General features: G+C 35.9%; 1 protein-coding gene and 6 non-coding genes across 7 annotated transcripts; all 7 read right to left on the reverse strand.

The window, feature by feature from the left end:
* Positions 1–154: 154 nt before the first annotated feature.
* On the reverse strand, positions 155–228 carry trnai-aau. Its single transcript has one exon. It is a non-coding gene; the product is annotated as a tRNA-Ile (tRNA).
* A 381-nt stretch (positions 229–609) lies between these two features.
* On the reverse strand, positions 610–683 carry trnai-aau. The gene has a single exon. It is a non-coding gene; the product is annotated as a tRNA-Ile (tRNA).
* Positions 684–837: 154 nt separating this feature from the next.
* Positions 838–911, reverse strand: trnai-aau. Its single transcript has one exon. It is a non-coding gene; the product is annotated as a tRNA-Ile (tRNA).
* Positions 912–1064: 153 nt separating this feature from the next.
* On the reverse strand, positions 1065–1138 carry trnai-aau. The gene has a single exon. It is a non-coding gene; the product is annotated as a tRNA-Ile (tRNA).
* A 382-nt stretch (positions 1139–1520) lies between these two features.
* trnai-aau lies at positions 1521–1594 on the reverse strand. Its single transcript has one exon. It is a non-coding gene; the product is annotated as a tRNA-Ile (tRNA).
* Positions 1595–1976: 382 nt separating this feature from the next.
* trnai-aau lies at positions 1977–2050 on the reverse strand. The gene has a single exon. It is a non-coding gene; the product is annotated as a tRNA-Ile (tRNA).
* Positions 2051–19783: 17733 nt separating this feature from the next.
* On the reverse strand, positions 19784–27413 carry slc26a2 (solute carrier family 26 member 2). Its single transcript, XM_044126145.1, has 5 exons — positions 27295–27413; positions 25021–25629; positions 24552–24842; positions 24009–24457; positions 19784–22729 (listed from the first exon to the last, which is right to left on the reverse strand). The coding sequence occupies exons 2-5, from the start codon at positions 25612–25614 to the stop codon at positions 21904–21906; spliced, it is 2160 nt and encodes a 719-aa protein (XP_043982080.1). The 5' UTR covers positions 25615–25629; positions 27295–27413; the 3' UTR covers positions 19784–21903.
* Positions 27414–27469: the final 56 nt, after the last annotated feature.

Here is a 27469-nt window from a genome sequence, read left to right on the forward strand (position 1 = left end):
ATACGTCAGTGTGAGTTTTCATTGATATATGTAAAACATACATGATCTTGATACTAGTGCTTATATTGTAATGTTTATAAAAATCAACATGCGTAAAAGTTTAAGCCTTCTTCTGTTTTGAAGACTTATTTTCTGAAAAAATATACATTTCAGTTGGCCAGTATGGGGATTGAACCCATGGCCTTGGCGTTATTAGCACCACGCTCTGACCAGCTGAGCTAACCGGCCATACGTCAGTGTGAGTTTTCATTGATATATGTAAAACATACATGATCTTGATACAAGCGCTTATATTGTAATGTTTATAAAAATCAACATGCGTAAAATTTAAGCCTTCTTCTTTTTTGAAGACTTATTTTCTGAAAAAATATACATTTCAGTTGGCCAGTATGGGGATTGAACCCATGGCCATGGCCTTATTAGCACCACGCTCTGACCAGCTGAGCTAACCGGCCATACGTCAGTGTGAGTTTTCATTGATATATGTAAAACATACATGATCTTGATACAAGCGCTTATATTGTAATGTTTATAAAAATCAACATGCGTAAAAGTTTAAGCCTTCTTCTGTTTTGAAGAGTTATTTTCTGAAAAAATATACATTTCAGTTGGCCAGTATGGGGATTGAACCCATGGCCTTGGCGTTATTAGCACCACGCTCTGACCAGCTGAGCTAACCGGCCATACGTCAGTGTCAGTTTTCATTGATATATGTAAAACATACATGATCTTGATACAAGCGCTTATATTGTAATGTTTATAAAAATCAACATGCGTAAAAGTTTAAGCCTTCTTCAGTTTTGAAGACTTATTTTCTGAAAAAATATACATTTCAGTTGGCCAGTATGGGGATTGAACCCATGGCCTTGGCGTTATTAGCACCACGCTCTGACCAGCTGAGCTAACCGGCCATACGTCAGTGTGAGTTTTCATTGATATATGTAAAACATACATGATCTTGATACAAGCGCTTATATTGTAATGTTTATAAAATCAACATGAGTAAACGTTTAAGCCTTCTTCTGTTTTGAAGACTTATTTTCTGAAAAATTATACATTTCAGTTGGCCAGTATGGGGATTGAACCCATGGCCTTGGCGTTATTAGCACCACGCTCTGACCAGCTGAGCTAACCGGCCATATGTCAGTGTGAGTCTTCATTGATATATGTAAAACATACATGATCTTGATACAAGCGCTTTTATTGTAATGTTTATAAAAATCAACATGCGTAAAAGTTTAAGCCTTCTTCAGTTTTGAAGACTTATTTTCTGAAAAAATATACATTTCAGTTGGCCAGTATGGGGATTAAACCCATGGCCTTGGCGTTATTACCACCACGCTCTGACCAGCTGAGCTAACCGGCCATACGTCAGTGAGAGTTTTCTTTGATATATGTAAAACATACATGATCTTGATACAAGCGCTTATATTGTAATGTTTATAAAAATCAACATGCGTAAAAGTTTAAGCCTTCTTCAGTTTTGAAGACTTATTTTCTGAAAAAATATACATTTCAGTTGGCCAGTATGGGGATTGAACCCATGGCCTTGGCGTTATTAGCACCACGCTCTGACCAGCTGAGCTAACCGGCCATACGTCAGTGTGAGTTTTCATTGATATATGTAAAACATACATGATCTTGATACAAGCGCTTATATTGTAATGTTTATAAAAATCAACATGCGTAAAAGTTTCAGCCTTCTTCAGTTTTGAAGACTTATTTTCTGAAAAATTATACATTTCAGTTGGCCTGTATGGGGATTGAACCCTTGGCCTTGGCATTATTAGCACCACGCTCTGACCAGCTGAGCTAACCGGCCGTACGTCAGTGTGAGTTTTCATTGATATATGTAAAACATACATGATCTTGATACTAGTGCTTATATTGTAATGTTTATAAAAATCAACATGCGTAAAAGTTTAAGCCTTCTTCTGTTTTGAAGACTTATTTTCTGAAAAAATATACATTTCAGTTGGCCAGTATGGGGATTGAACCCATGGCCTTGGCGTTATTAGCACCACGCTCTGACCAGCTGAGCTAACCGGCCATACGTCAGTGTGAGTCTTCATTGATATATGTAAAACATACATGATCTTGATACAAGCGCTTTTATTGTAATGTTTATAAAAATCAACATGCGTAAAAGTTTAAGCCTTCTTCAGTTTTGAAGACTTATTTTCTGAAAAAATATACATTTCAGTTGGCCAGTATGGGGATTGAACCCATGGCCTTGGCGTTATTAGCACCACGCTCTGACCAGCTGAGCTAACCGGCCATACGTCAGTGAGAATTTTCTTTGATATATGTAAAACATACATGATCTTGATACAAGCGCTTATATTGTAATGTTTATAAAAATCAACATGCGTAAAAGTTTAAGCCTTCTTCAGTTTTGAAGACTTATTTTCTGAAAAATTATACATTTCAGTTGGCCAGTATGGGGATTGAACCCATGGCCTTGGCGTTATTAGCACCACGCTCTGACCAGCTGAGCTAACCGGCCATACGTCAGTGTGAGTTTTCATTGATATATGTAAAACATACATGATCTTGATACAAGCGCTTATATTGTAATGTTTATAAAAATCAACATGCGTAAAAGTTTAAGCCTTCTTCTGTTTTGAAGACTTATTTTCTGAAAAAATATACATTTCAGTTGGCAAGTATGGGGATTGAACCCATGGCCTTGGCGTTATTAGCACCACGCTCTGACCAGCGGAGCTAACCGGCCGTACGACAGTGTGAGTTTTCATTGATATATGTAAAACATACATGATCTTGATACTAGTGCTTACATTGTAATGTTTATAAAAATCAACATGCGTAAAAGTTTAAGCCTTCTTCTGTTTTGAAGACTTATTTTCTGAAAAAATATACATTTCAGTTGGCCAGTATGGGGATTGAACCCATGGCCTTGGCGTTATTAGCACCACGCTCTGACCAGCTGAGCTAACAGGCCATACGTCAGTGTGAGTCTTCATTGATATATGTAAAACATACATGATCTTGATACAAGCGCTTTTATTGTAATGTTTATAAAAATCAACATGCGTAAAAGTTTAAGCCTTCTTCAGTTTTGAAGACTTATTTTCTGAAAAAATATACATTTCAGTTGGCCAGTATGGGGATTGAACCCATGGCCTTGGCGTTATTAGCACCACGCTCTGACCAGCTGAGCTAACCGGCCATACGTCAGTGTGAGTTTTCATTGATATATGTAAAACATACATGATCTTGATACAAGCGCTTATATTGTAATGTTTATAAAAATCAACATGCGTAAAAGTTTAAGCCTTCTTCAGTTTTGAAGACTTATTTTCTGAAAAATTATACATTTCAGTTGGCCAGTATGGGGATTGAACCCATGGCCTTGGCGTTATTAGCACCACGCTCTGACCAGCTGAGCTAACCGGCCATACGTCAGTGTGAGTTTTCATTGATATATGTAAAACATACATGATCTTGATACAAGCGCTTTTATTGTAATGTTTATAAAAATCAACATGCGTAAAAGTTTAAGCCTTCTTCTATTTTGAAGACTTATTTTCTGAAAAATTATACATTTCAGTTGACCTGTATGGGGATTGAACCCATGGCCTTGGCGTTATTAGCACCACGCTCTGACCAGCGGAGCTAACCGGCCGTACGACAGTGTGAGTTTTCATTGATATATGTAAAACATACATGATCTTGATACTAGTGCTTACATTGTAATGTTTATAAAAATCAACATGCGTAAAAGTTTAAGCATTCTTCTGTTTTGAAGACTTATTTTCTGAAAAAATATACATTTCAGTTGGCCAATATGGGGATTGAACCCATGGCCTTGGCGTTATTAGCACCACGCTCTGACCAGCTGAGCTAACAGGCCATACGTCAGTGTGAGTTTTCATTGATATATGTAAAACATACATGATCTTGATACAAACGCTTATATTGTAATGTTTTTAAAAATCAACATGCGTAAAAGTTTAAGCCTTCTTCTGTTTTGAAGACTTATTTTCAGAAAAATTATACATTTCAGTTGGCCAGTATGGGGATTGAACCCATGGCCTTGGCGTTATTAGCACCACGCTCTGACCAGCTGAGCTAACCGGCCATACGTCAGTGTGAGTTTTCATTGATATATGTAAAACATACATGATCTTGATACAAGCGCTTATATTGTAATGTTTATAAAAATCAGCATGCGTAAAAGTTTAAGACTTCTTCTGTTTTGAAGACTTATTTTCTGAAAAATTATACATTTCAGTTGGCCAGTATGGGGATTGAACCCATGGCCTTGGCATTATTAGCACCACGCTCTGACCAGCTGAGCTAACCGGCCATACGTCAGTGTGAATTTTCTTTGATATATGTAAAACATACATGATCTTGATACTAGTGCTTATATTGTAATGTTTATAAAAATCAACATGCGTAAAAGTTTAAGCCTTCTTCTGTTTTGAAGACTTATTTTCTGAAAAAATATACATTTCTGTTGGCCAGTATGGGGATTGAACCCACGGCCTTGGCGTTATTAGCACCACGCTCTGACCAGCTGAGCTAACCGGCCATACGTCAGTGTGAGTTTTCATTGATATATGTAAAACATACATGATCTTGATACAAGCGCTTATATTGTAATGTTTATAAAAATCAACATGCGTAAAATTTAAGCCTTCTTCTTTTTTGAAGACTTATTTTCTGAAAAAATATACATTTCAGTTGGCCAGTATGGGGATTGAACCCATGGCCTTGGCGTTATTAGCACCACGCTCTGACCAGCTGAGCTAACCGGCCATACGTCAGTGTCAGTTTTCATTGATATATGCAAAACATACATGATCTTGATACAAGCTCTTATATTGTAATGTTTATAAAAATCAACATGCGTAAAAGTTTAAGCCTTCTTCAGTTTTGATGACTTATTTTCTGAAAAAATATACATTTCAGTTTGCCAGTATGGGGATTAAACCCATGGCCTTGGCGTTATTAGCACCACGCTCTGACCAGCTGAGCTAACCGGCCATACGTCAGTGTGAGTTTTCATTGATATATGTAAAACATACATGATCTTGATACAAGCTCTTATATTGTAATGTTTATAAAAATCAACATGCGTAAAAGTTTAAGCCTTCTTCAGTTTTGAAGACTTATTTTCTGAAAAAATATACATTTCAGTTGGCCAGTATGGGGATTGAACCCATGGCCTTGGCGTTATTAGCACCACGCCTGACCAGCTGAGCTAACCGGCCATACGTCAGTGTGAGTTTTCATTGATATATGTAAAACATATATGATCTTGATACAAGCGCTTATATTGTAATGTTTATAAAAATCAACATGCGTAAAAGTTTAAGCCTTCTTCTGTTTTGAAGACTTATTTTCTGAAAAAATATACATTTCAGTTGGCCAGTATGGGGATTGAACCCATGGCCTTGGCGTTATTAGCACCACGCTCTGACCAGCTGAGCTAACCGGCCATACGTCAGTGTGAGTTTTCATTGATATATGTAAAACATATATGATCTTGATACAAGCGCTTATATTGTAATGTTTATAAAAATCAACATGCGTAAAAGTTTAAGCCTTCTTCTGTTTTGAAGACTTATTTTCTGAAAAAATATACATTTCAGTTGGCCAGTATGGGGATTGAACCCATGGCCTTGGCGTTATTACCACCACGCTCTAACCAGCTGAGCTAACCAGCCATAGATAATTTTGAGTTTTCATCGATATATGTAAATTTAAGGCCTTCTGTTTTTTTGAAGAGTTAATTTTCTTTAATACTGTATGTTCAAATGTTTTTCAAAATCAACATTCGTAAAGGTATATTTACCAGCATTTTTCATTTTGAAATGTTGATTTTATTTTTGAGACATTTTGTTTTTTGATGTGTTGGTTTTATTTATTTTATTTAAGTGTTTATTATTTTCCAACCTTTTTCATTTTGAAGAGTTCATTTTATTCCAGAGTTATTTTTATTTTGAAGTGTTGATTTTATTGTCATGCCTTTTGTTTCTTGTCTGAAAGACTTTAGATTTTATTTGACCCGTACAGGGATTGAACCCATGACCTTACCTTTATAAGCACCACGCTCTTACCAGCTGAGCTAACCTGAGGTGGCACCATGCTACCTGAGGCAACTCATCATTACCTGACAAAATGAGATGTTTTCATTGATTTATGTCCGGGGTAGGGAACTCCAGGCCTCGAGAGCCGGTCTCCTGCAACTTTTAGATGTATCTCAGCCTCAACACACCTGAATCCAAAAGCTGAATGACCTCCTCAGTGCAGTCAGGTTCTCCAGAGTCCTGCTAATGGCCACGTTATTTGACTCATATTATATTTATATTTCATATATTTCATTTCATACCTGCCGTATGTCTCACTAACATACTGCAGGTTTTGGTATGTTTATTAGGAGTTCTTAATCATAACTGTCTGAGTATGTTTTTACTTAGCATCTTTCAAGTGATGGGGCAAATTTTCAACTTCACCAGATATTCAATTTCCTTCTGGTTGAATCTAAACATTTATTTTCAGCCTCTGTTGGAAGAAGGTTTTCATGTATCTAGATGTGTTGGAGTGCTGTGGGATCTTGGAGTGGGAGTGTCTTTTGCTTGGCTGAATGTGTGTTTGAGGTTTTATGGAAACACCATCTGCAGCTAGTAGAAAACACAGCATCAGCAGGTGTAATAAATCACAATAATTTCTTTCTCAGCAGGAAAAGATTATCCAGGATTGTGAGAGAAAACCTTGATTTGCAATTTCTTATTTTTATACATATTCTCTACATGTGCTTTCTTGATTTCTTCCTTGTATTCCTGATGTTGAAATTGCTATTTTAAGGAGCATCTCCTTGGCCCTTGCTCTTGATAAATTCATGTGATAAATTTCACTTTCTTGTTTGAAGTCTAATTTATGTAGACATTTTTTATTCATCTTGGTGCTCTAACGTTTTGCTGACTCCTTCCAAAATGTCTGTGGCGGAAACAATGAGGGTCTTTAGCATCTGTTTCAAACTTATTTGTGGGATTAGACTTCCATAGCAGCAACCAAAATATTACTAAAACAAGCCACTATGGATGCTGCAGACCCACTACTGCTGTATAATTAAAAAGCTTTTAACTAAATTTGTTTGCTAGTGTTATAATAGTATTGCAATGAAAATAGAAAAATACCAATATTTAGGTAAGGTTAGTAAACATTGTTTTTAATAACATCACAGGTGCCCAACAATTTTAAAACAGTGAAATAAATATTAATGAAGTATTTTTTATTTTATTTATTTATTTTTTTAGAGACATTGTATTATCAATTACAGACAATGACTCCACTTTTTCAAATTGGGAAACAAGAGAAAAAAAGAAGCAGATATTTGTAAAGCTCCATAATTTGATAAAAGCCTGCAAGAAAAAGACAGACTGGAACAGAAAATGGTGTAGGTTTATGTTTCCGACATGCAAAGTGAGCAGAAGAATTAGAGCAAGGCCTCCCCAGATGCAATTTGCTTTGAGGATTTCAGTCTGTATTTATCAGGTCTGCACATAAATATGGCAGGTGCCATAAAAATGCTTTCATGTAATTTATAATGTCATTTTCTTTGATAACTTCACACCTAGCATTCAAAGTTATGCGTCATAAATGAAACCTTGTCGAAAGTGTTCAGTCTCTCTGTTATTTTTTTATTTTTCATGCAACAAAAATAAAGGAATGACTTACAAAGAAAAAAAGTGAAAGCTATTTTTTTAAAAAGGTAAAATGTTTCTAAAACTACAAATTTAGGGATTTGCATCAAATTGGGACAGCTGGAGTTTCTTCTAATTCATGTCAGAATAAACAAAGTGAATCATTTCTCCCTATGAACTCATAAAACAAATTGAATTTTTATTCTTATTGTGGGTCATCTTAAGACTCAGCATGAAAGCATCCCAAACCACAGAACAACACAGTGGCTCATAAACAGAACATGAATTCCTGAGCTGGTCTGTTTATTATGTGGCGCTCCAGTTACCTGACTTTATGCCAAATCAGAGGTTTTGGCAATGAGTTCTGACTCTCTGGTGTTCTGTTCATTGAGTTATAATTTTAACGCAAAATCAAATTAGAAATTCTTGGTCAGACTACAATAAAACCCAACCACCCACCCTCAGCTTTTTGGTTTCATTTCAGCACATCAGTCAGGATGATGTCAAGCTGATCAAGTAGAAGGAAATTCATGTATGGCATATTAACAAAACTGTTTTGCTTGTTAATATGTACATACCTAGTGCTGGGGACTGGCATTATTTCTGGGAGCAGATTTATGCCCTTCTAAATATTATAACCTCTCCTTAATTCCAGGTAAAAAATTATAATTCTTTATATGTCATGCCTGAAATTCTGAGGCAGGACACAAGTGAATAAGAAAGGTTTAAAATGTGTAGTATACTGCATTTATATCTTCATGGTTCATTCTGTAATATAAATTCATTTCTATTTATGCAGATCAGAAAAGATGTCCCAAATTTTTGGTTTTATTTTCTCTATAGTTGACATTAAACAGGAGCCCATCTGGTAGTTTTAAAAGAAAACGTTTGAAGATGTCAAATGATTATTTACACATTTTTATTGTCTCTTCAGTCAAAGATTCAAGCATAGTGTACATATACATGTATATGAGTACATATATATACATGTACATGTATATATATATATATATATATATATATATATATATATATATATATATATATATATATATATATATATATATATATATATATATATATATAACCACAGATACTCATAGTTTTGCAATTCTACTGATCTGCTTTCATCTTGAACCTGAGTTTGTGTGATTTTCCCTCCCAGCCGAAGGAAAATTAGGAGTTCCAGCCGCAGTCTTTACATGGGAATAATAGGACATCCCAGTGTGAGCTTCAGTAAATGGATTCTTGTTGATGTCCCAGGTAATGGCAGAGCACAGCTGGCAATACTACACTCCTCCACCATATCATCCTGGCTGGCAACAGAAGATGCTTCTTCTCATCAATGAGAAAGAAACAGTGAGGCTGTGAATGTGTGTCTTAAGGCCAATTTTCACATCATCCATGTTTTCAAAATACACAGAACAAGAAGTATTTTATAACTGGTTCCTAATGACAATAAAATCCTTTATAGACTGGCTGATAAAAGTGACAAATTCTAAGAAAGGGTAATTAAGCCTGTTTAAATGACTATCTTAATGACTCAAACAAACACACTTGATGATGAGTGTTTCACTGGTCTCAAAGGTCTTTAATTCAAAAATATGACTGTTAGGTTAATTGGTCTCTCTAAATTGCCCTTTGCTGTGAGTATGTGTGTAAGCATGGCTGTTTGCTCTGTGTGCATCTGTGTTGCACTATGATGATGAACTGTCCAGGGTGTACTCTGCCTCTTGTCCAGTGAATGCTGGAGAGAGACCCCAGATCCATCTTAACCCTGGACATAGACGATGCATGGATAGATTAATTAAAAATTGCTAAGCATGTCTGGAGGTTATGGAAAAGGAGTTAGAGTTTGGTTCAAGGACATTCTGGGAAACCTCTTGATAACTAAGAAAGTCAACAGACTATCCCAGACAGGATTTAGTCCAAGTTGTGGAAATGTAGACCCAGAATATTGACATCAAAATGAAGTGAAGATCCTCTTCATCTTTGCATTCTCTACACAAATAAGTGGAAGATAACACATCTATTTGATTATAATGCTCAAATTAGACATTATGGCTCTGCCAAACTGAGAAAGATGAAATATGCACACCTAAATTAAATGGTTCTTCCTGAAAATTTAATAACAGATTGTGCTTTATTCTCTTAATTTTAATAAAGAGAACAATTTTGGTACAACTTTGGTAACAAGCATTTTTTTATTTTTATTTAGAGAACCAATAAAAACGCTCTTGTATATTTGCATGACTTTCATATTTAATCATATTATCAGAAAAAAGTTTCTATCTTGTTTTATCAAGAAACAGAATCTTGCTCTATCAATAAAAATAGTTGTGCAAATTGGACATTTACATGAGAAAAATGTCTGCCAACTGAATTTGTTTAACAAGGATGCTCTGTAACTTTTGACATCCCTAACTTTACAATCAAAAATACAATATATGTATAGTTTTAAAAAAAATGTTTAATTATGCATATACGTCATTTTTATTAAAATTACACATTCAGTTGTAGGCATTATTGCATCTAATGCTAAACAGAGAAAATAAAAGTTTAAAATGAATGAAAGCATGAAAAGAATTATCTTTTATCTGTAAAAATCACTGATTATTTCTGAAATCAAATCAGGATGTACGGTTTGTGGTGGTAGGACAATGAAAGCAAACAAAGATGTAATTCACAATATCAGTGATCCTCTGCTGTCTCTTGTTTTACTATATTAAGCTATTTATGCTTAGCATTTCCTTAGCTCAGCAGATGTAGGAGATCAAAAAAACTGTATTTAGATACTCCCTTTGTGGAACTGTTTCCTGATTCTTAACTGCCTTAATCAATCACACTCAGCAGGCAGATGGTGTACAAGTGCTGAGGGATAACATGCACAGCTGTGCCAAAAATATTTCTCATTCCACCAGACTGATTTTAGATTATCTCAAAATTAAGGTAAATTCAAACAGCTACTTTCAGAGTCAGCTGTGATTCAGGTCACTCTGACAGGACTCAAGCTAACATCCATCCATTTATTCATTTTCGGCAATTGCTCAACCCTAACAGAGTCCAAATTAAACAATTGATATAGATGATACATCAACTGCACACTGTTTTCATATCACAAAACAAACTATTATGTCTGAACGTAAAACGTTTTACATTCTAACATGAAAACATCTATCTGGCATTGCACTGTAACTTATCACAATCATGCAATATATGTTACATTTTGTGAATGTGAAAAAAATATGATGTGAAATGTATATTCTAATATTAATATATAATGCAGGCATGAAAAGTATGTCATTAGTATATTAAAGTTTCTATGTTTTAACACAATGTTTTTTTCTCTCTGGATTGACAACTCTGCATGTCTGCAAATGTTTCAGTTAGTTTGAATATAGTATATGGTATATGGCATATACCATATACTATATACTATATACCATGTACTGTGCATGTTAAAGTGTGTGTTTGTTTCCATGTGTGCATTTGTATCAGTGTGCTCTGATGCCATATATTATGCCATATGTTCCATATCAGCTAAATAAAACTGAATTTTGCATACCTCCAACCTCCAGGTGGCGGCAAAGTGCTTTCAATGGAATCTTTGGTATATCTGTCAAATGGTGGCTTAAAATGTTTTGAGAGTATTTATCAAAAAATCCACAAGGGGCAAAATAGGCTACCATTTTCCACACAGTTTGCACATTGGTTATACTAAACCTTTTTTAACACAAAATAAAAATATAGCAGAGTACATAATCAATCAGTATGTTTGTTCTATCAAGTAATAAAACAATCTGTGTCATTTTCCAGTATTTTGGCTGCTTTATAGTTAATTTTATTTTCAGGTCCAGCACAGCTGCCCATAAATTCACAAAGAAAGACATGCTAGCTGTGGAAGGACACACTTTGTTTTGAGCATAAGGGGGTAGTTGTAGATCCACACATTGCAAATTACAACTTCATAATAACTATAATTAAACTATAAAGCAATTACAGGTCTCATAATGTACACGGCAGAACAAGGTGGAGAAGTCAGCTGCTTAAGTCAGCTAGTGCTGGTAGAGAACTGGAAACTCCACTCACTGAGCCGTTAAATAATCAACAGTTTTGCAGCAGCTCCACTGAAAACATGTTTTTAGTCTTTTGATTTATTTGATAATATTAGACAACAGATTTTTCAAATTTGTCTTTCTAAGCCCAAGAGCTTGTTTGTTGAATACAAACAAGCTCTTGGGTCAGCCTATTGCTTTTTATATGTGTGCAGATTGTTCTGTTGGCCAGAAATAGCACCAGACATATGTGGGTTGATTCTGTGTAAGAGACAACAGAAGAACTTCATGACCACTGTTATCTTCTCCATATGGGAATTTAACATCATGATAAGAATATCTCTCAGATTGCCTAATATAAACTTTATCAGATAAAGATAGCAGACAAAGGAGAAGGCAGAGAAACAAATGAGTCACATCTTCGTAGTTACCCAGTAGGAAAATGACTTTCCACTTTTGTGAATTAGCAACATTTTCTATGGCTCCTGATATTGTGCATTCACAGACCGAAATGGAACCTCCTCACGTATTTCGTCAGCAGACAAGGCAGCCAACTCATAACCACCCAACTGACTTTTTATTTGGCAGTAATGTGCTCAAAGCGTCTGGTGGTCAGCTGACAGTGTTTGTGTGTTTATGCCCTAATCATTCTGTAATCTCTAGCTGTTGGATGGTACAGAGCATTTGGTGTTGTTGTTGGGAGCACTGAGGGATCACCATGCATGTTAAAGTGTGTGTTTGTTTCCATGTGTGTATTTGTATCAGTGTGCTCTGATGCCATCAGCCTGCTCCGTCCCATCTGCTTTGTGCAACACACTTCTACCTCCCTGTAGGCCACTTTAACAGAGTCCAGTTATGGTTCAGAATTATTATTGCACTATTTCAACACATCTTGCTCTGCCCAGTTAATTGCTGAGAGGATATTTCAAAAAACAAAACAAAACATTTTCACATATTATTTTTCATGTACAAGTAAAAATAAAAAAATAAACATACATTAAATTAGAATGTGCAAAGTTTGATCAACTGTGTTTTTCTGTAAAGTATTTCAGACTAAAAACAATATTTCTTATTTTTTACAGAAAATAACCAAAATAGTGGAAAAGAAAAAGCATGTTAAAGTCTTTTTAATTTTTTGTTGTTTTACTTGTTTACTTGTTGTTTTACAGTTGAAGTGAAGAAAATCAGTTGTGTGATTTTTTTTTTCTTCTCCAGCACATAGGGAAAAAAAAGTTATTTCTTTTTTTTCTCAGTCTTTTTAATTCATTTTATTTTGTGCTTAAGCCCTGAATGGTAAGTTGGAAAAAACTTATGTCTTGCAGGTATTTTTGTTTTTCTTCTCATCTGACACATAAAATGATTATTTAAAAAAGAACTTATGAAACCCCTTTTCATTTCCACACTGTTGTTTGCGGTAGAAATGTTTAGAATTGTCTCTATGTGGACAAGGAATTTTGGACATTTTATGGTGTCCCTAATTTGAAGTCACATGCTGAAATTGTAGGCCCTAATACAGATACTTGCAGAACGGAAAAAAACAAAACAAAACAATGATCTGAATATGCACTTAAAAACAGCTTGGTTAAATATAGCTCTTATATTTGAAAGTCTACCAAGTATGATACTTTTAATTATACGTTTATGGTAGACCGAATGGTTTTTGATCATAGCACTTTTTTTTTTTCTTTGTACTCATTGTAACCACAAAAACAAAGGAAACCATGTCTAAGTGAGTAATAAATAAATGAAGATATTTATCTGTGGAGTATCTTCAAAGCATAAAAGAAAAATAATTAAACCAGCAAAACGGTGTGAAGGATGTGTTTTCCAGGGTTAAAAAAATCTAAGACTTTAGGGAGAGTGGGAATAAGGCTTGACTTGACTTAAACCTTAATAGAGTTAATGAACTAAATTACATTTTCATTACATTAAGTTCATAGGAGTACTTTAAGTCATTCTCACCTGCACCCAGCCACTCACCCCCTCCATGGATTCCCTATCACTTCTCCACAGCCTCACTCTATAAAACAGACTCTGCCATATTACTGTCTACCTACCTTAGTGAGCCCTTCCTCATCCACACAGTTCAGGCTGCTCTGTAAGGACCATGTTCTTTGATTTCTCCGGGGCTTTTAAGGCAATTCAGCCAGCCTTGCTGTGAGACAAGTCCTGAAAATACCGGTGCATGCCTCCACAACTGCCTAGATTATTGGCTATCTGACAGTCAGAACACTATTGTATGAATGGGAGTAAGTGGGTGGTAAACAGCCACGGTGCACCACAGGGACCTGTACCTTCACTTTTCTCTTCACTCTGAGTTTCTCAGACTTGCATCAGAACTCTGAATCCAATCATCACTCACAAAAGTACCCTGATGATTTCGGTCTGTGAGCTGTGATAGGAAAAGGCAAGAAGCAAAGCAATGAAAATGGAAGAAACTTTTTTTGATGGGGTGAAAACAAATGCCCATTTTTAACTTTAAACTAAACAGATGAAAATAATTGTGGATTGTAAGAAAGTTGGGATGAAATAATGTTAGTATAAACAATAACGCTACCCAACCTCCACAAAATCTTCCAATTAAACTAAAATAAATTTATTTTAGCTGAATACAAAAGGTCATTTAGGTTCACTTTAACAGTATCCCGCAATAACTGTCTGTGCTAGTACATCTTATGGAAACCAACTGCCTTTTGTATTTACTTTATTTTTTCATAGACCTTTGATTAGGTTTATATATAATCCAATTGGTCTTAATCTGGTTGAAAACAATCTGTAAAAATCTAACCAAAGTCCCAAATTTTAAGATTAAGATTGGATTATAAAGACAAACTTAATCCTAATTCTTTAACAATACTGTGAACAACCTTGTAACCCCAATTGATAGAAGTTCTTTATCAAAGGGAGTCCGGTTCACTGCATCAAGTCCTTAACTGTACCTCACCTAATGAAGCTTGTGGAAACAGTGCAAAGAAACAGCTGCTTTTGAAAGAGATTAAATCATCTAGGTGAACCCGACTCAACCTTAGTAGCCATCAGCCATAACAAGATGGGGGTTGAGAAAATAGGCAGAAAACACTGCATAAAAAGTACTATCTATTAAAAACAGAGTAGACATAATTAGGCAGCAATGGCAAAGTCAATAGAACCATAGAGAAAAGAAAACAATAAACAAATAATCCCAGCTGTAAGAATCCTACATGCTGTCACATTGACAGCCTGTAGGATTATTTGACTACTGAGGCTAATTAGAACTGTTACGTTCCAATTATTATATAAACCAACAATAATTATAAAAAACTAGGAAAAAATTGTTGAAAAATAAAATAACATGGAAAGAATGGTTAATACCAAATTTTTTTTTCTAAAGGTATTTTAATTTGACAAATGAGATCAAAACACACCTAGTTTATTGCCTTAGTTTTGTTCTCGTTTTTTTTTTTTCCTGTAAAATTCAAGCAGCCAGTACCTCCCTACAGGAAAAAGACACAGCTACAAGAACACACCCAGAGCCAGAGGTATTTTGTAGAAACAGTAAACAAAGACTGTGCATCATTAGAAGCAGCAATAGCTTGTTCAATGGCGCTGTTCAGGAAACAGACAGACCTAAACACAAAACCACTCGGCCAGATGTATCTTCTACAGTATAAGAAGAAAAGGAAGCAAAAGAATCCTGAGAACTTAATGGTAGCATTTGCAAATAATTCAGAAGAAATCAACAGACGGAGTAAATATGCCGTGGCTTTACTCACAGAAGGCATAGTGGAAAATAATCAACAAATTACTGCTGAATTTTTGAACGCATATGTTTTTGTTACACTTTGACATTCTACAAGCTTGCCTTTTGTTTTGGTGAAGAACTCTCTGGGCTGTTTTAGGAGGACTGTTATTATAAACTTCTTTTAATCGGAAAATTGTGAGGAAAAGACTTCCACCAGAAATCTAATTTCTTCATTTTTCTATATGAATTTTTTTGTGTGTGTTGGAAACATGGATTTGGCAGATCTCTGAGCTTCATCTGGAAAGAGTGTTACATTTCAGAGGGAAAATAATGTAACAAACTGATGTGTAAGGTGGTTATAAAACGGTTTGTGACAGCAAACATAAGATACCTGCTGGCTGATCTTGTTGAGCCTCAGTGAAATGGAGAAATGTCCTTTTCACAGAACATTAAGAATTTGACTAGTTGAAACAGTATTTCACCAGAAGGAAAGTGCTTTTCTGTAAACCTGCCATCTTCTCTGTATGGAAAAACAAAAAGAGGGAGTGTTTAGTCATTTACAGATAAAGCAGATTCAAACAGTACCGGTAGTTGAAAATGAAGACAAAGAAAGAAGAAGGAAGTATTGTGCTAACCTTTTGTCAAAAGTTTCTCCAAACTCCAGATTCCACAGTGTTGTGTTTTTGATAAATGAAAATATTAATTCTCATGCAGAGTAAAATTATATAAAAAAGCAAATTATAGGAGTTTGAATAACTTAGGTCTCATAAATCTGATTTTTCCCTCCAGAGAAGATTCAGGAACCTTCTCCACTTTCAGGGAATAATTTTGCTCCACGTGCTATTAGTGAGAGTTGTATTGGGAACTGGTGATAGGAAGATATGTACAGACTGAAGGTGAGCATATATTAACTTTCTGCTTCTGGTTTGGGAGTTTCCACAGTGCGCCAATCAAGACAAGTGCCATTGCCTGGTAAATGTCATTTGTGAGATGCATCAAGCCGTGAAAGAGCCCATAATCATCTCTGCAATTCTCACTTCGCCACAGACAACTGGGATTTTCTTTCCACCGCTCCATTTTTAAACAGATTTAAAGTGAATCTGCAGGAGTTCAGTTGTTTTTTTATGCTTAAAAATATTATAATTAATTAATATCTTTTTAAATACCCAAGAAACAAATACGTGACTTTTCTGCTGTGGGCCAGATAAAGTCCTGAATTTGTGTGTTTTCAGTATCAGTCTCCTTCAGCCTTGACATACAATTTTATTGGAGAATAGTAGCAACGTTGGACAGCTGAGATTAGGGGCTTTTAATCATTTCATCATGCTGTCTGGGTCTGTTTGGAGTTAAGTCCATAGGTTTCTTCTAAATAGACTTTCTTTTTGATTTAATATTAGACTTGAAAAGGGAGAAACAAAATGAAAACAAAATATAAAGTAACAATGAACCAAAAAGATCAAGGAAATGTGCAAATGATTTTCTAAAATCATACAGATTAAGATTTCAAGAAATGTAAATCCTCAAATTGTAAAACCTAATGTTTAGTGTTGAATATGGTTAAGATTGCTTCAATATATCTTAAACCCTTACCTAGACTTTAGTGCCATCTAGTGGTCAACTGGTGTAAACAACTCAAGAAATTGTATCTTCGATACCTCAATGTGAATCAGATATTCAACATCTACCAAGAGCATAACAATTAATAGATGTCAATACTTAATGTCAAGAAGTCTCCAAAGATAAAATATACCTTTCATCCGGCAAAATATCTTCTCACTTTTGAAAGGGTTCTAATCATATGGAAAATAAAAAGCAAAGCATTCATTAACACAACGTGAGCCTCAAATACTAAAGCAAAAAATAGACACCAATCAAGCATAACATTATGACCACCAGCCAGGTAATACACTCACCCCCACTTTTGTTGCCACATTATTCCAGACTCATTGAGGTGCAGAGTCCACTGGGCCCCTGAGGGTTGCTGTCATTTCTGAAAATGGGTTGTTAGCAGATCTTTTAAACAAAGATTAGTAAAGTTATAGGTAGTAGTTGACTAACCTTTAATAAAAACATGTCAAGAGTTTGTTAAAAATTCAAATCAGTGGAATATATCATAGCATATATTAATAGTCTAGAGACTTTTTTTTGTTATTGTCAGCTGAGTTATATGTTTTTCTATGTGGTTTAAAATTTCCTGAACCTATCAATCCAGTCACGGTATCAATTTGCCAGATTAGCTTTCTCCATCTTTCCTTCTTGTAACTATTCAATAATTGCTTTTTTTGACAAATGGTTTTCTTTCTGCCTATTAGATTCCACTCAATAATATAGGAGACATTCTCACTCCACCTGTCCACGGTCATAATATTATGCCTAATCAGTGCAACACTTATTTATACAACTTATGATTTCACCACCATGTGTAAGTGAAGAAGGTGGAGCAAAAATAGATGCTAAAATGGATACCTAAATATGCCACAAAGAAGCCTGCAGTGAAGGATGAGGATGGTAGAGAACGTGATAAAGACAAACCCTAAACCTAGAATTCCTGTGCTCTTAAATCCCATCCACCAACCTGCAAAAAGACCAGCATCAATATTGACAAAAGCATCAGAGAGGAGAGTCATGGCATCAAGGGATCCCCACTCACATCAATATCTGGTATTTTGTTTTGCCTGATAGGATTTTCTGTTATCTGAATGAGATGAGAAAAGTGTTTAAAGAGAACTGGTGTAAACAACAATAAGTGTCTAAACACATTGATGTTTTTTAGAAGAACAAATTAAAAGTAATGATTTCAGTGGCAGTTTAATCCATTTTCAGAATGAAGGAATCTGGCTTACTTTTAAATGTAAGAGTGATTTAAAAACTGGTTTGGCTTCTCTCAGTGTCCCACATACCACAGCACAACCATCCACAGAGCAAACTGATTAATAAATTAATTAAGACTTTAGATGATTATTTTAAGATTATCATTTATTCTTCTGATTTATCTCTATTTTGGCAAGGTCTTAAGGTCCCAGATGAAAGGAAATTGGGCCAGAGGTCTATATAAAAAAAGAATGTAAAAATAAAAAATTATATATAATTAAAATACATCCATCCATTTTCTGTACATCCTTGTCTCTAGTGGGGTCAGAAGGGTTGCTGGTCCCTATCTCCAGCAAGACATTTCAGACGAGAGGCAGGGTACACACCGGACAGGTTGCTAGTATATTGCAGGGCAACACAGAGACAGACAGGACAACCACACACACCTAGGGAGAATTTAGATAGACCAATTAACCTGAAAATCATGTTTTTGAACTGTGGAAGGAAGAACATGCAAACTCCATGCAGAAAGACTCTGGGCCAAGAATTGAACCCAGGACCTTCTTGCTGCAAGGCAATGGTGCTACCAACTGCACCACTGTGTAGCCCCTACTAAAATACATATTTTAGTTAGATATTACATATCTAACTAAAACACATTTTTATATACTATTTCTATATATATTTATATCTAAAATCTATATATATAATACTGCTGAAACAGTTTTGCTCTTTTACAGGGTCTGCTTGACTTATTTAATGCAACTAATTTTGTACTATTATTTCTTTATCTTTTTTAATGAGCACAGATTATCACTGAACAATTCACAAGAGAAAATGGAGGGTAAATTGAAATCTTTATGTCTTTATTTAATCCTATAAAAAAAAATTAAACAAAACTCTTATGGTTACACAACAGTAAGTGACAGTTCTCCAGAAAGCTCCATTCCATAGAGTTTCCATAAGATTATGAAAGTAGAAGTTATCCTTTAGTTTCTGCAAAGCACAAATTTTAAGCAAATGCAAAACACAATTGGTGACAGATTCATTTTAGACAAGAATTTGGGGATTTTACTGGGACGAAACTACAAAGAAAACTATAAAGTACAAGAAAACCAATTGTAAAAGTATGCTTTTATTTATTTATTAAAATATCACAACCATATAAATGTTCTTGTAAAGCGTCACATTGTGATTCCACATCATACTTTCTGACTTCTAGTCTATACTGAATAATAAATAAACCTGAGCCTTAAAGCAATAAAAAATAATTGTGATCTTTTGGTTCAAGGACTTAGATTAAAAACTACAAAACTATACACAAGAGAAGACTGTAATATACATTTTGTTTAAAGAAATGAAGTTAGATAATAATGGTTTTACAAAATAGCATACAAAATAAACAGTTTCACATGTCTCAATTACCTAATGGGCTTGTTTTTGAGCAAAAGTGTAACAACAGTCTCTTCAGTATAATTCAGCAAGGAAAGTCCTATAATTGATTATCATAACAAGAGAAGTTAAACTTGTGAGTCCACATTTATTTAGAGCCTCCACACCCAAAATTAAATGTCAATGGAATGTGAACAGTCACACCAAAACAATGTGCATACAGCCATTACAGACAGGATTATGAATGCTACATGTACAATCTTACTTTGTAATTTAAGGCATGTCTGGTAACAGAGACAGCAAAAGCTTTAGGCACTTCAAACATGAATAGTACATACTTTAATGTGCTTTTAAAGCAGTAATAACTTTTCCTTACTTTTTCTGGTGAGAATAAACCTGAGGTAATTTTTCTTCCTCCATTTTATACCCAGGTCCTGTGCTACAGCGCATGATAAGAAAACTATTTATACAGCGACTTCCTAAACGTTTTATTTATGATTGCATAACAGCTCAGTTTTTCATTCTGATGACCTATAGTGAACCTTTTAATGTATATTCACCCTTCACCTTGCTGACTGATCAAATACGTGAACCGAACCCATGACGACATAAAACAATAATGAAACATACAAAACTCCAAGGAGTACATAGCATTCACTTCACTACAACTAACCTTCAGCTGCATATTTTACATGTTACAGTAAGACACCATCCTGTTTAGCAGTGTTTGGAAACCTCAAAAACTTACTTTTGCTATTGGCTCTACTTTTTTGCCTCTTAGCTTCAGCAAAACATTAATAAACATATTTAAAACTATGATCAAATTCAACAGTTGTGTACTATTTTGTGGTAGATTTACACCACCAAATGTAACCGTTTGAAAACAAGTTTAGGTTTAAAGTAATATTTGAGTTTTTCAGTGCTGCAGAATACCAGGAGAAAGTTCAAAGTCCAAATCCCAAATCCTTAATGCAGATTCCAACAACTGTACAGTATAGGTAATTAAAGTTTACTCAAGAGCCTACTCTAGTCTAACATAAACCAATTATTCATCTGTAACTTGAAATATAATGCTATAACATGTTTAAATGTTTGACTACCTGACTATATTGTTAAATTATTGCTTAATGCTAGTAACATGTTTTATGGCTTCCAAGATAAAATTGCACAAGACACCTAAAATGAAATTCCTTTTCACCACTAGTATAATTTCACACAAAAGCATTTACCTTTAATTTATGTGTATTTATTCAGTGGGGATAAAAACCCTGTAAAAAAATAAAACACTTATTAACACCTAACTTCCTACATTCATTTTTAGATGGCTTCCCATGTAGTTAGTGCATTACTGAGGTCTATTGAGATAATGAGGCCAAGCATACAGTATTTCTGATCAGGAATGCTTTGAAGCATTTGCCATAGTCGACAAATATAAAAGCGCAATGTTGTGATGAGTAGAATTGAATTATCAGACATGAATTATGGCTTAATAAAGTGGAAAGGATATGTGATGAAACCATAGTCTAACTCTAGAAATAAAACAGGAATTACTACAAAAACAACAAAGAATTTGTAATAAGGATTGGCTTCTGAAATCAAACTAAACTTTGTTCCCCAATGGACAAAAGCAAACACTTCCTGTTAGCATCGTCACTTTTCTTTTTATGAAGGAACAAAGCAGATTGACTGGAATGACAACTAATAAGGAAGGGTTCTTAAGAGGAAGGCAGTGATGATGCAATTTTATTTACTTCAGATCATCTTCCTCTGGGTGTTTTCATTCTCTTTGTAAGCTACTGTCAAATTTAGGAACACTTTCGAAACACAAAATAAAAAAATCTATTTCATTTGAAAAAAAAAAATATCACTACTAGATTAAAAATAGGTAGAATAAAAATAAGGTTGAATAGATTTCCATGGTAAACTTAGCAAATTAAAAATATGTAAATTTACATTTTAGACCTCTGCCAACTGATGAAGGGAGATCTCAACAATTCATTTGAGTGTATTTGCATACAAAATAGAAAAATATATTGTAACATCATAACAAATGGTTTCTAGTAACTCTTCTCTAAGTTTAACTTGACCCCATGAAGGTAAAATAAATCATTCTGATCTACACCTGTAACCCCAACCTTCATCAGCAGCAGCAGAATTATAAGGCATGTTGGTGACAAAGAGCTACTGTTTAGCTGTGTGCTGGTTGTATATCACATACAACCAGACCTTTGGATGGATTATTGCATCTTCAAGATTTGTTATCACAATCTCCATTAGGCACATTTAGGTTTTGGACGTAGCTGACAGCATCCGCGATGGTGTAGAATATCATGTTGTTTTTTCCTACCTCACCATCTTTTTTGCTGTCATAGTAACCGCCTCTTTCCAGAGAATCCAGTACTGAAGTATTACACTGGGCCAAGACCACTTCAACTGCAAGTTCTCTGTAATCTTTGCGGACCTCTTTCAGAGCGTTCACTCCTGCCGTGTCCAAAAACAAGATGCCGCTGCAGTCGATTACCAAGCTGCGTACGCTTCTGGAAGATTTTTCACCCAGCATCAATGTTACAGATGAAGAAGCCACACTCTCCTTGTTTTGTTTATCTTCAGACATCCTCTTTGGTATCTCTTCTTCAGTGTCTTCCTGATTTTTGTTCTTTTCAAATTTCAAACGCTGAGCCTTCTCCTTCACAGGATTAAGATTTGCACATTTGTATAGAGACTTTTTGAACAAGCTCTGGTTGGCATAGTAGATCGGTGCACCATATCTGAATACAGCCACTCCAAAATGTGTCTGAAGGCCACGGTAGGACGAAACATTCTCATAGTGCTCCCTGGAGGCAGCGCAGCCCAGCTCCAGGACCTGGGCTTGCTGGGTCCGGCCGAGGACGAAGAAGGCCGACACCAAAACACCGACCAGGAGGCCGAGCTCTGTGTTGACCAGCGCTGATGTTGCCATGGTGATCAGCCAGATCAAGGCATCGATTTTGTTGATGCGCCACATCCGAGGGAAGTCCCTGAACTTTCTTAAAGCACCACGTAGGTTCACCACAATGATAACTGCTAAAACACATCTGTATAATGCAGAAGAGATAAAAATGTTATGTTAAACAGTTTTCATAGGACAGAACATGAACAACAAAAAAACCTCAGAGTCATTTGGCTCATCTGCTACTATAGATAAAAATTGCAGTTGCTAGTGGAACTAAGTGGAATATCTCTCCTTAGCAGTTCACCTCAGTGTGCATTAACCAGGGTTGCCAACTTTCAAGGGGGGTTTGGAGTGCAAAGTGAGCCAGTGTGAGAAAGAGGAAAGGCATAAAACATGTGCCAATTGCTAAAGATTGGGCAACTACATAAAAACACATGCAGGGTGTCAAATTGCTGTCCAGTTTCAAGCAAGCTCAGTCTCCACCGATCCGTAACCCCATTTCAGGGGCATGTTTTGCCATTTCATCCCTTCACCATTTCATTTTATAGCAGTTGTAGAAAAACTAATTGCTTAAAAAGATGATTGTTTAAAAATTGGAAAAGTATGTGGCTGCATGCCATATATTTCTGATTTTTATTTACAAAAGAATTTGTTGGTTAATCATGGAAGCACATTAAAATACAGCGAAAATTGTAACATGACAAAATGTGAAAAACTTCAATGGGTATGTGTGCAAACTAATACAGAGCTACCCTTTATTGAGAGTTAATTTGTGTTTATAGAGGGTTGCTTGTACTTTTCTTTATTTTACTGCCTGTTTATTGTTGCAAATGAATGGCTATGTGGGCATGTTAAAACATCTGTATCCGGGATTTGTACTGAGCAGAGCTCCTGCTGACTGAAAAGCAGGCGAGTCAACATGAGATCAGAACTATAACCAAAGGTTATCTGTATTTGTCAAAGTCTACCTTTGAAACCTCTTTTCAAAATGTAAACACAATCAAATCCTATAGTAAACCTCCTGTTTCCTGAAACACTGGGAATGTTTCAAAATGACTATGTCATGTTAAGGTTTTATACTCTACGCCTGTAGTGTGTGTATTTTTTTAAAACATGTTTTCAGAAGAATCTAAAAATTTGGTTAAAAGCAATTGCAGCATTTTCACTCTATGGCGAGAACACAAAAAAAAAAATAGAAAAGATTTTAACTTTTCCTAAGCTGCAATGTTACTCAACAAACATTTTCCAGACAAATAGATGCTTAATTTTACCTTGATTGCAAGGATCATAATTTTTAGGTGAAATATGATATCCATATGTAAAAACAATAAATCACATTAACTGTAGAGAATTTCTCACAAAAAATCTCTATAGTTAGAGATATGAATATTTAATGTACTTAGAAATTCTGACATACTTACCTTTGAAGGGAGTAAAAGAGTGGCGCAATAACCAGGAGAACCAACAGCAGAATAACAGCCGTGACCAGGCCTGACATCTGCGTTTGACACCCTGTCGATTCCTTGACGAGGGTTTTCGTCAAAGCAGCACTGGTCGTGAAGCAACGGAAGAAAGAAGGCAGGATGTTGCAGAAGCCAATGGCATACATTTCCTGGTTGGCATCCACCGTGTAGCCGTGCTTCTTGGCAAACATCTCGGATAAGGAGACCGTGATGGCGAATCCCACGATGGCAATGGAAAAGGCGTCCACTGCCACATTGGGGATGAGCGTCCATGCTGGCAGCTGAGGAGGAAGGAAGCCTGTAGGGATGTCTCCAGCAACCCCTGAACCATATTCACTGTTGAAGTGACCGAAGTGAGAGGCAAGGGTTGCGATTATAACCACAAACAGCTCAAATGGTATCGGAGCCTGGCAAAGAAAAAAAGGAGTAAAATAAAAATGGTTTAAAAAAAAAAGTATTATATATATATTCATCTTTTGCCAAAATTTATATATATTTTACCTTTAGCTTGGATTTAAAGCGATCATTTAGCTCCTTTGCTGGAATCAGGACAGCCAGGCAAACCAGGCTTGTGATTAGATCACAGATATTGGTTTTTGCCATATTGGTGAACAGACTATACCAGGTCTTGAATAGAGTGAACCAGCCTTGTGGCCGGGGAATTTTCAGCCCCAGAAGGTACTTGATCTGGGACGTGAGGATGGTCAAGGAGGCCCCTGTTGCAAAGCCACTGAGGAGGGAGTCCGACAGGTAGACGGAGACAAAGCCTACCTGGAAAAGGCCCATCAGAACCTGAGAGAAAGAGATTAAAAAGCAGCCAAGTTAAAAAGTAAAGCAATAACTGATACTTGACTTTAATAAAATGTTTGAAAATGTAAGAATTTACTAAAAACTATACAGTAAAATGTGCCTAATTTCACATTAAGAACTACCTTTATTTACGTGGACAACAGTGAGATATTAAATTTACCTGGTAAATGCCAGCAGTGAAGGTGACTGTTGCTCCCACTGTGATTGCATAGCAGCTCCTATCACACTCTACATTACTGCTGTTCCCCTGGCCAGCCAACAAGGCATCACTGTTGTTACTGCCAAAACTGCTTTCTGGGAGGTATCCTGCAAGAATCAACTCTCTGTCCACAACCTGACCCACAAGCAGGCAGAGCACTCCAAATATCCCCACTGAGATGTGTCTGGAGGAACCCAGGATGGCATAAATGATAGATGAGAAGAAGGAAGTGTATAAACCATATATAGGATCTTGACTAGCCAGTAAGGAGTAGGCAATGGACTGAGGAACCAGCAGGATTCCCACTATAAGTCCTGACATAATATCACCCAGAATCCAGTCCTTTAGCTTGTAGCGGGGCAGCCACTGCAGAATTGGGAAAAAGCTCAGTATTTTGGATTTCGCCTTCTCCGGGGAGCATGAGCAGTGCTTCTTCACCCGATCTGACACAACAGTATGCCATTTCTTCTCAGGTTCCTTCTCAGCTCTTTCCAGGATCAGTGGCTGATGTGGGTCAGCCTCCACAGCTGTGCAACAGTCGCCCCCATCTAGCATGTTGAGCTTTAGTTCCTGCAGTAAGAATATGCAGTGATCAAACAAACATTAAAACCAATCAGATATTATGACCACCTGCCTAATATTGTGTTTTGGTCACCCTTTTGATGGGAAAGCAAGTCTAATCCATACATACTAGACCACAAAAGGTGTGCTGTGCCAACACCTTTTTTGTGTTGCCACACAAAAGAAACTAATGTGCTAGTTTTTTTTAGCAGATTAGACTTTTGTCCAGCACATCTCATAAGATACTTGATTAGAGATTTGGGGAACAGGAAATGCAAGTTAACACCTTAAAGTTGATGTTGTGCTCCTCAAACAATTCCTGAAACATTTTTTTTCTTTGTAGCCAAGTGGATTATCCTTCCTATAAAGCTAAATATTTCAGGTTGTATTATTGCCATGAAAGAGTGTCATAATAACATTTACATGAGTGGAAGGTCCTAGTAGAAGTATAAACAAAGCATCACACTGCCTCTGCCACATTTAACTCTTGTCATATCTCTTACCATTGCCATAATAACATCAGAATATTCTTTTATCATAATATCATGTTCAATAAATGTATTTTACAATTCATCTTAACTTAAACTTGCTTATTTCTTCAGGGTAGCAGGAAAGCTGGTGCCCAGTTCATCTGGCATAGGTCGAGGTCCATCACAGAGCAACACAGGGGACTCAAAGGACTAATTACCACTCTTGTACACACTCAAATCTGAGGGTAGTATCAAGTGACCAATTTACCTAACAGTCAAGCTTTTGGACTGTGGGAGGAATACCCAACATAACGATACATTGCAAACTTTATGCAAAAAGAACCAAGGCTGAAAACCATGGATTTTCTTTCTGCAAGGCAACAGTGCAGCCCCGGGAAACCTACAGAAAATATGAAAATTTCCTTTGCATATTATTGTTACTGTAATAACAGCCACCGTGCAGTAGAAAAGCACGGAAGTCCCTCCATCATGACTTCACATTTTGTCCATACCTAAAAGCATATTTCCTCCTATTTTAGACTTAGACAGACTTTATTGTCATTTTGTATGCACAGGGGTGTATACATAACGAAATTTCGTTGCATACGGCTCAGGACAATGAGATATGAGATATGCGTATGAGATATGAAGAAGGCTGCTTATGCTTACAGTTCAGGTTACACATAAAGCGACACACCAAGAAACCCTGGCACAAACTTTCAGTGTTTGAATGTCGAATATACGGACCAAAGTAAGGACAGAGAACGAGGAAAATGACAATAGAACGTGATTATTGTTCCTGTGCAGTTTTAACTCATAAATGTCAATAACTAAAAGTTGACTATTGGTAGTTAAAAATAATATTGTATACTTTCTTCGGTAAGCAAGGTAAAAGTTTGTATTTTCAAAATGTTAAAAGCAGAGCAATGGTGTTGGTGCTTAGTCTGTGGTAAGCTTATATACAGCCACTTGGAAGTTGCCGAAATTTACACCAGCACTCTCAACAACTTCGTTGAATACATCGATATATTATCGCTTGAGTCCCTTTCTTTCTTGTTTAGCCAACTACCAGAGTCCTATGAATGAGCACCATTGTAAACAAGTTGTCAACGTGGACATGGAAGGGAACTTTAATCAACTTGCGTAAGTTAACGTGTCTGGACGTAATTCAGAAAAGAAAACGTTAATGTTAAATTTCACTAACCTGCCGCCGAATGAAGCGCTGTTACGAAAAAGTTTTTCACCTGTTACTTTCCAACAGTCGAGTTTTATTCCGCCTCGGATTCATTTTACGTTTAACTGTAATGTCTTACGTCATGACGTCTTAAGAAAACGTGTTTGGGTCATGTGATCTGCCGTTAAAGACAGACAGAAATGGA

This window comes from Gambusia affinis, linkage group LG09 (genome assembly GCF_019740435.1).
Source record: "Gambusia affinis linkage group LG09, SWU_Gaff_1.0, whole genome shotgun sequence".
NCBI classification, from domain to species: Eukaryota; Metazoa; Chordata; class Actinopteri; order Cyprinodontiformes; family Poeciliidae; genus Gambusia; species Gambusia affinis.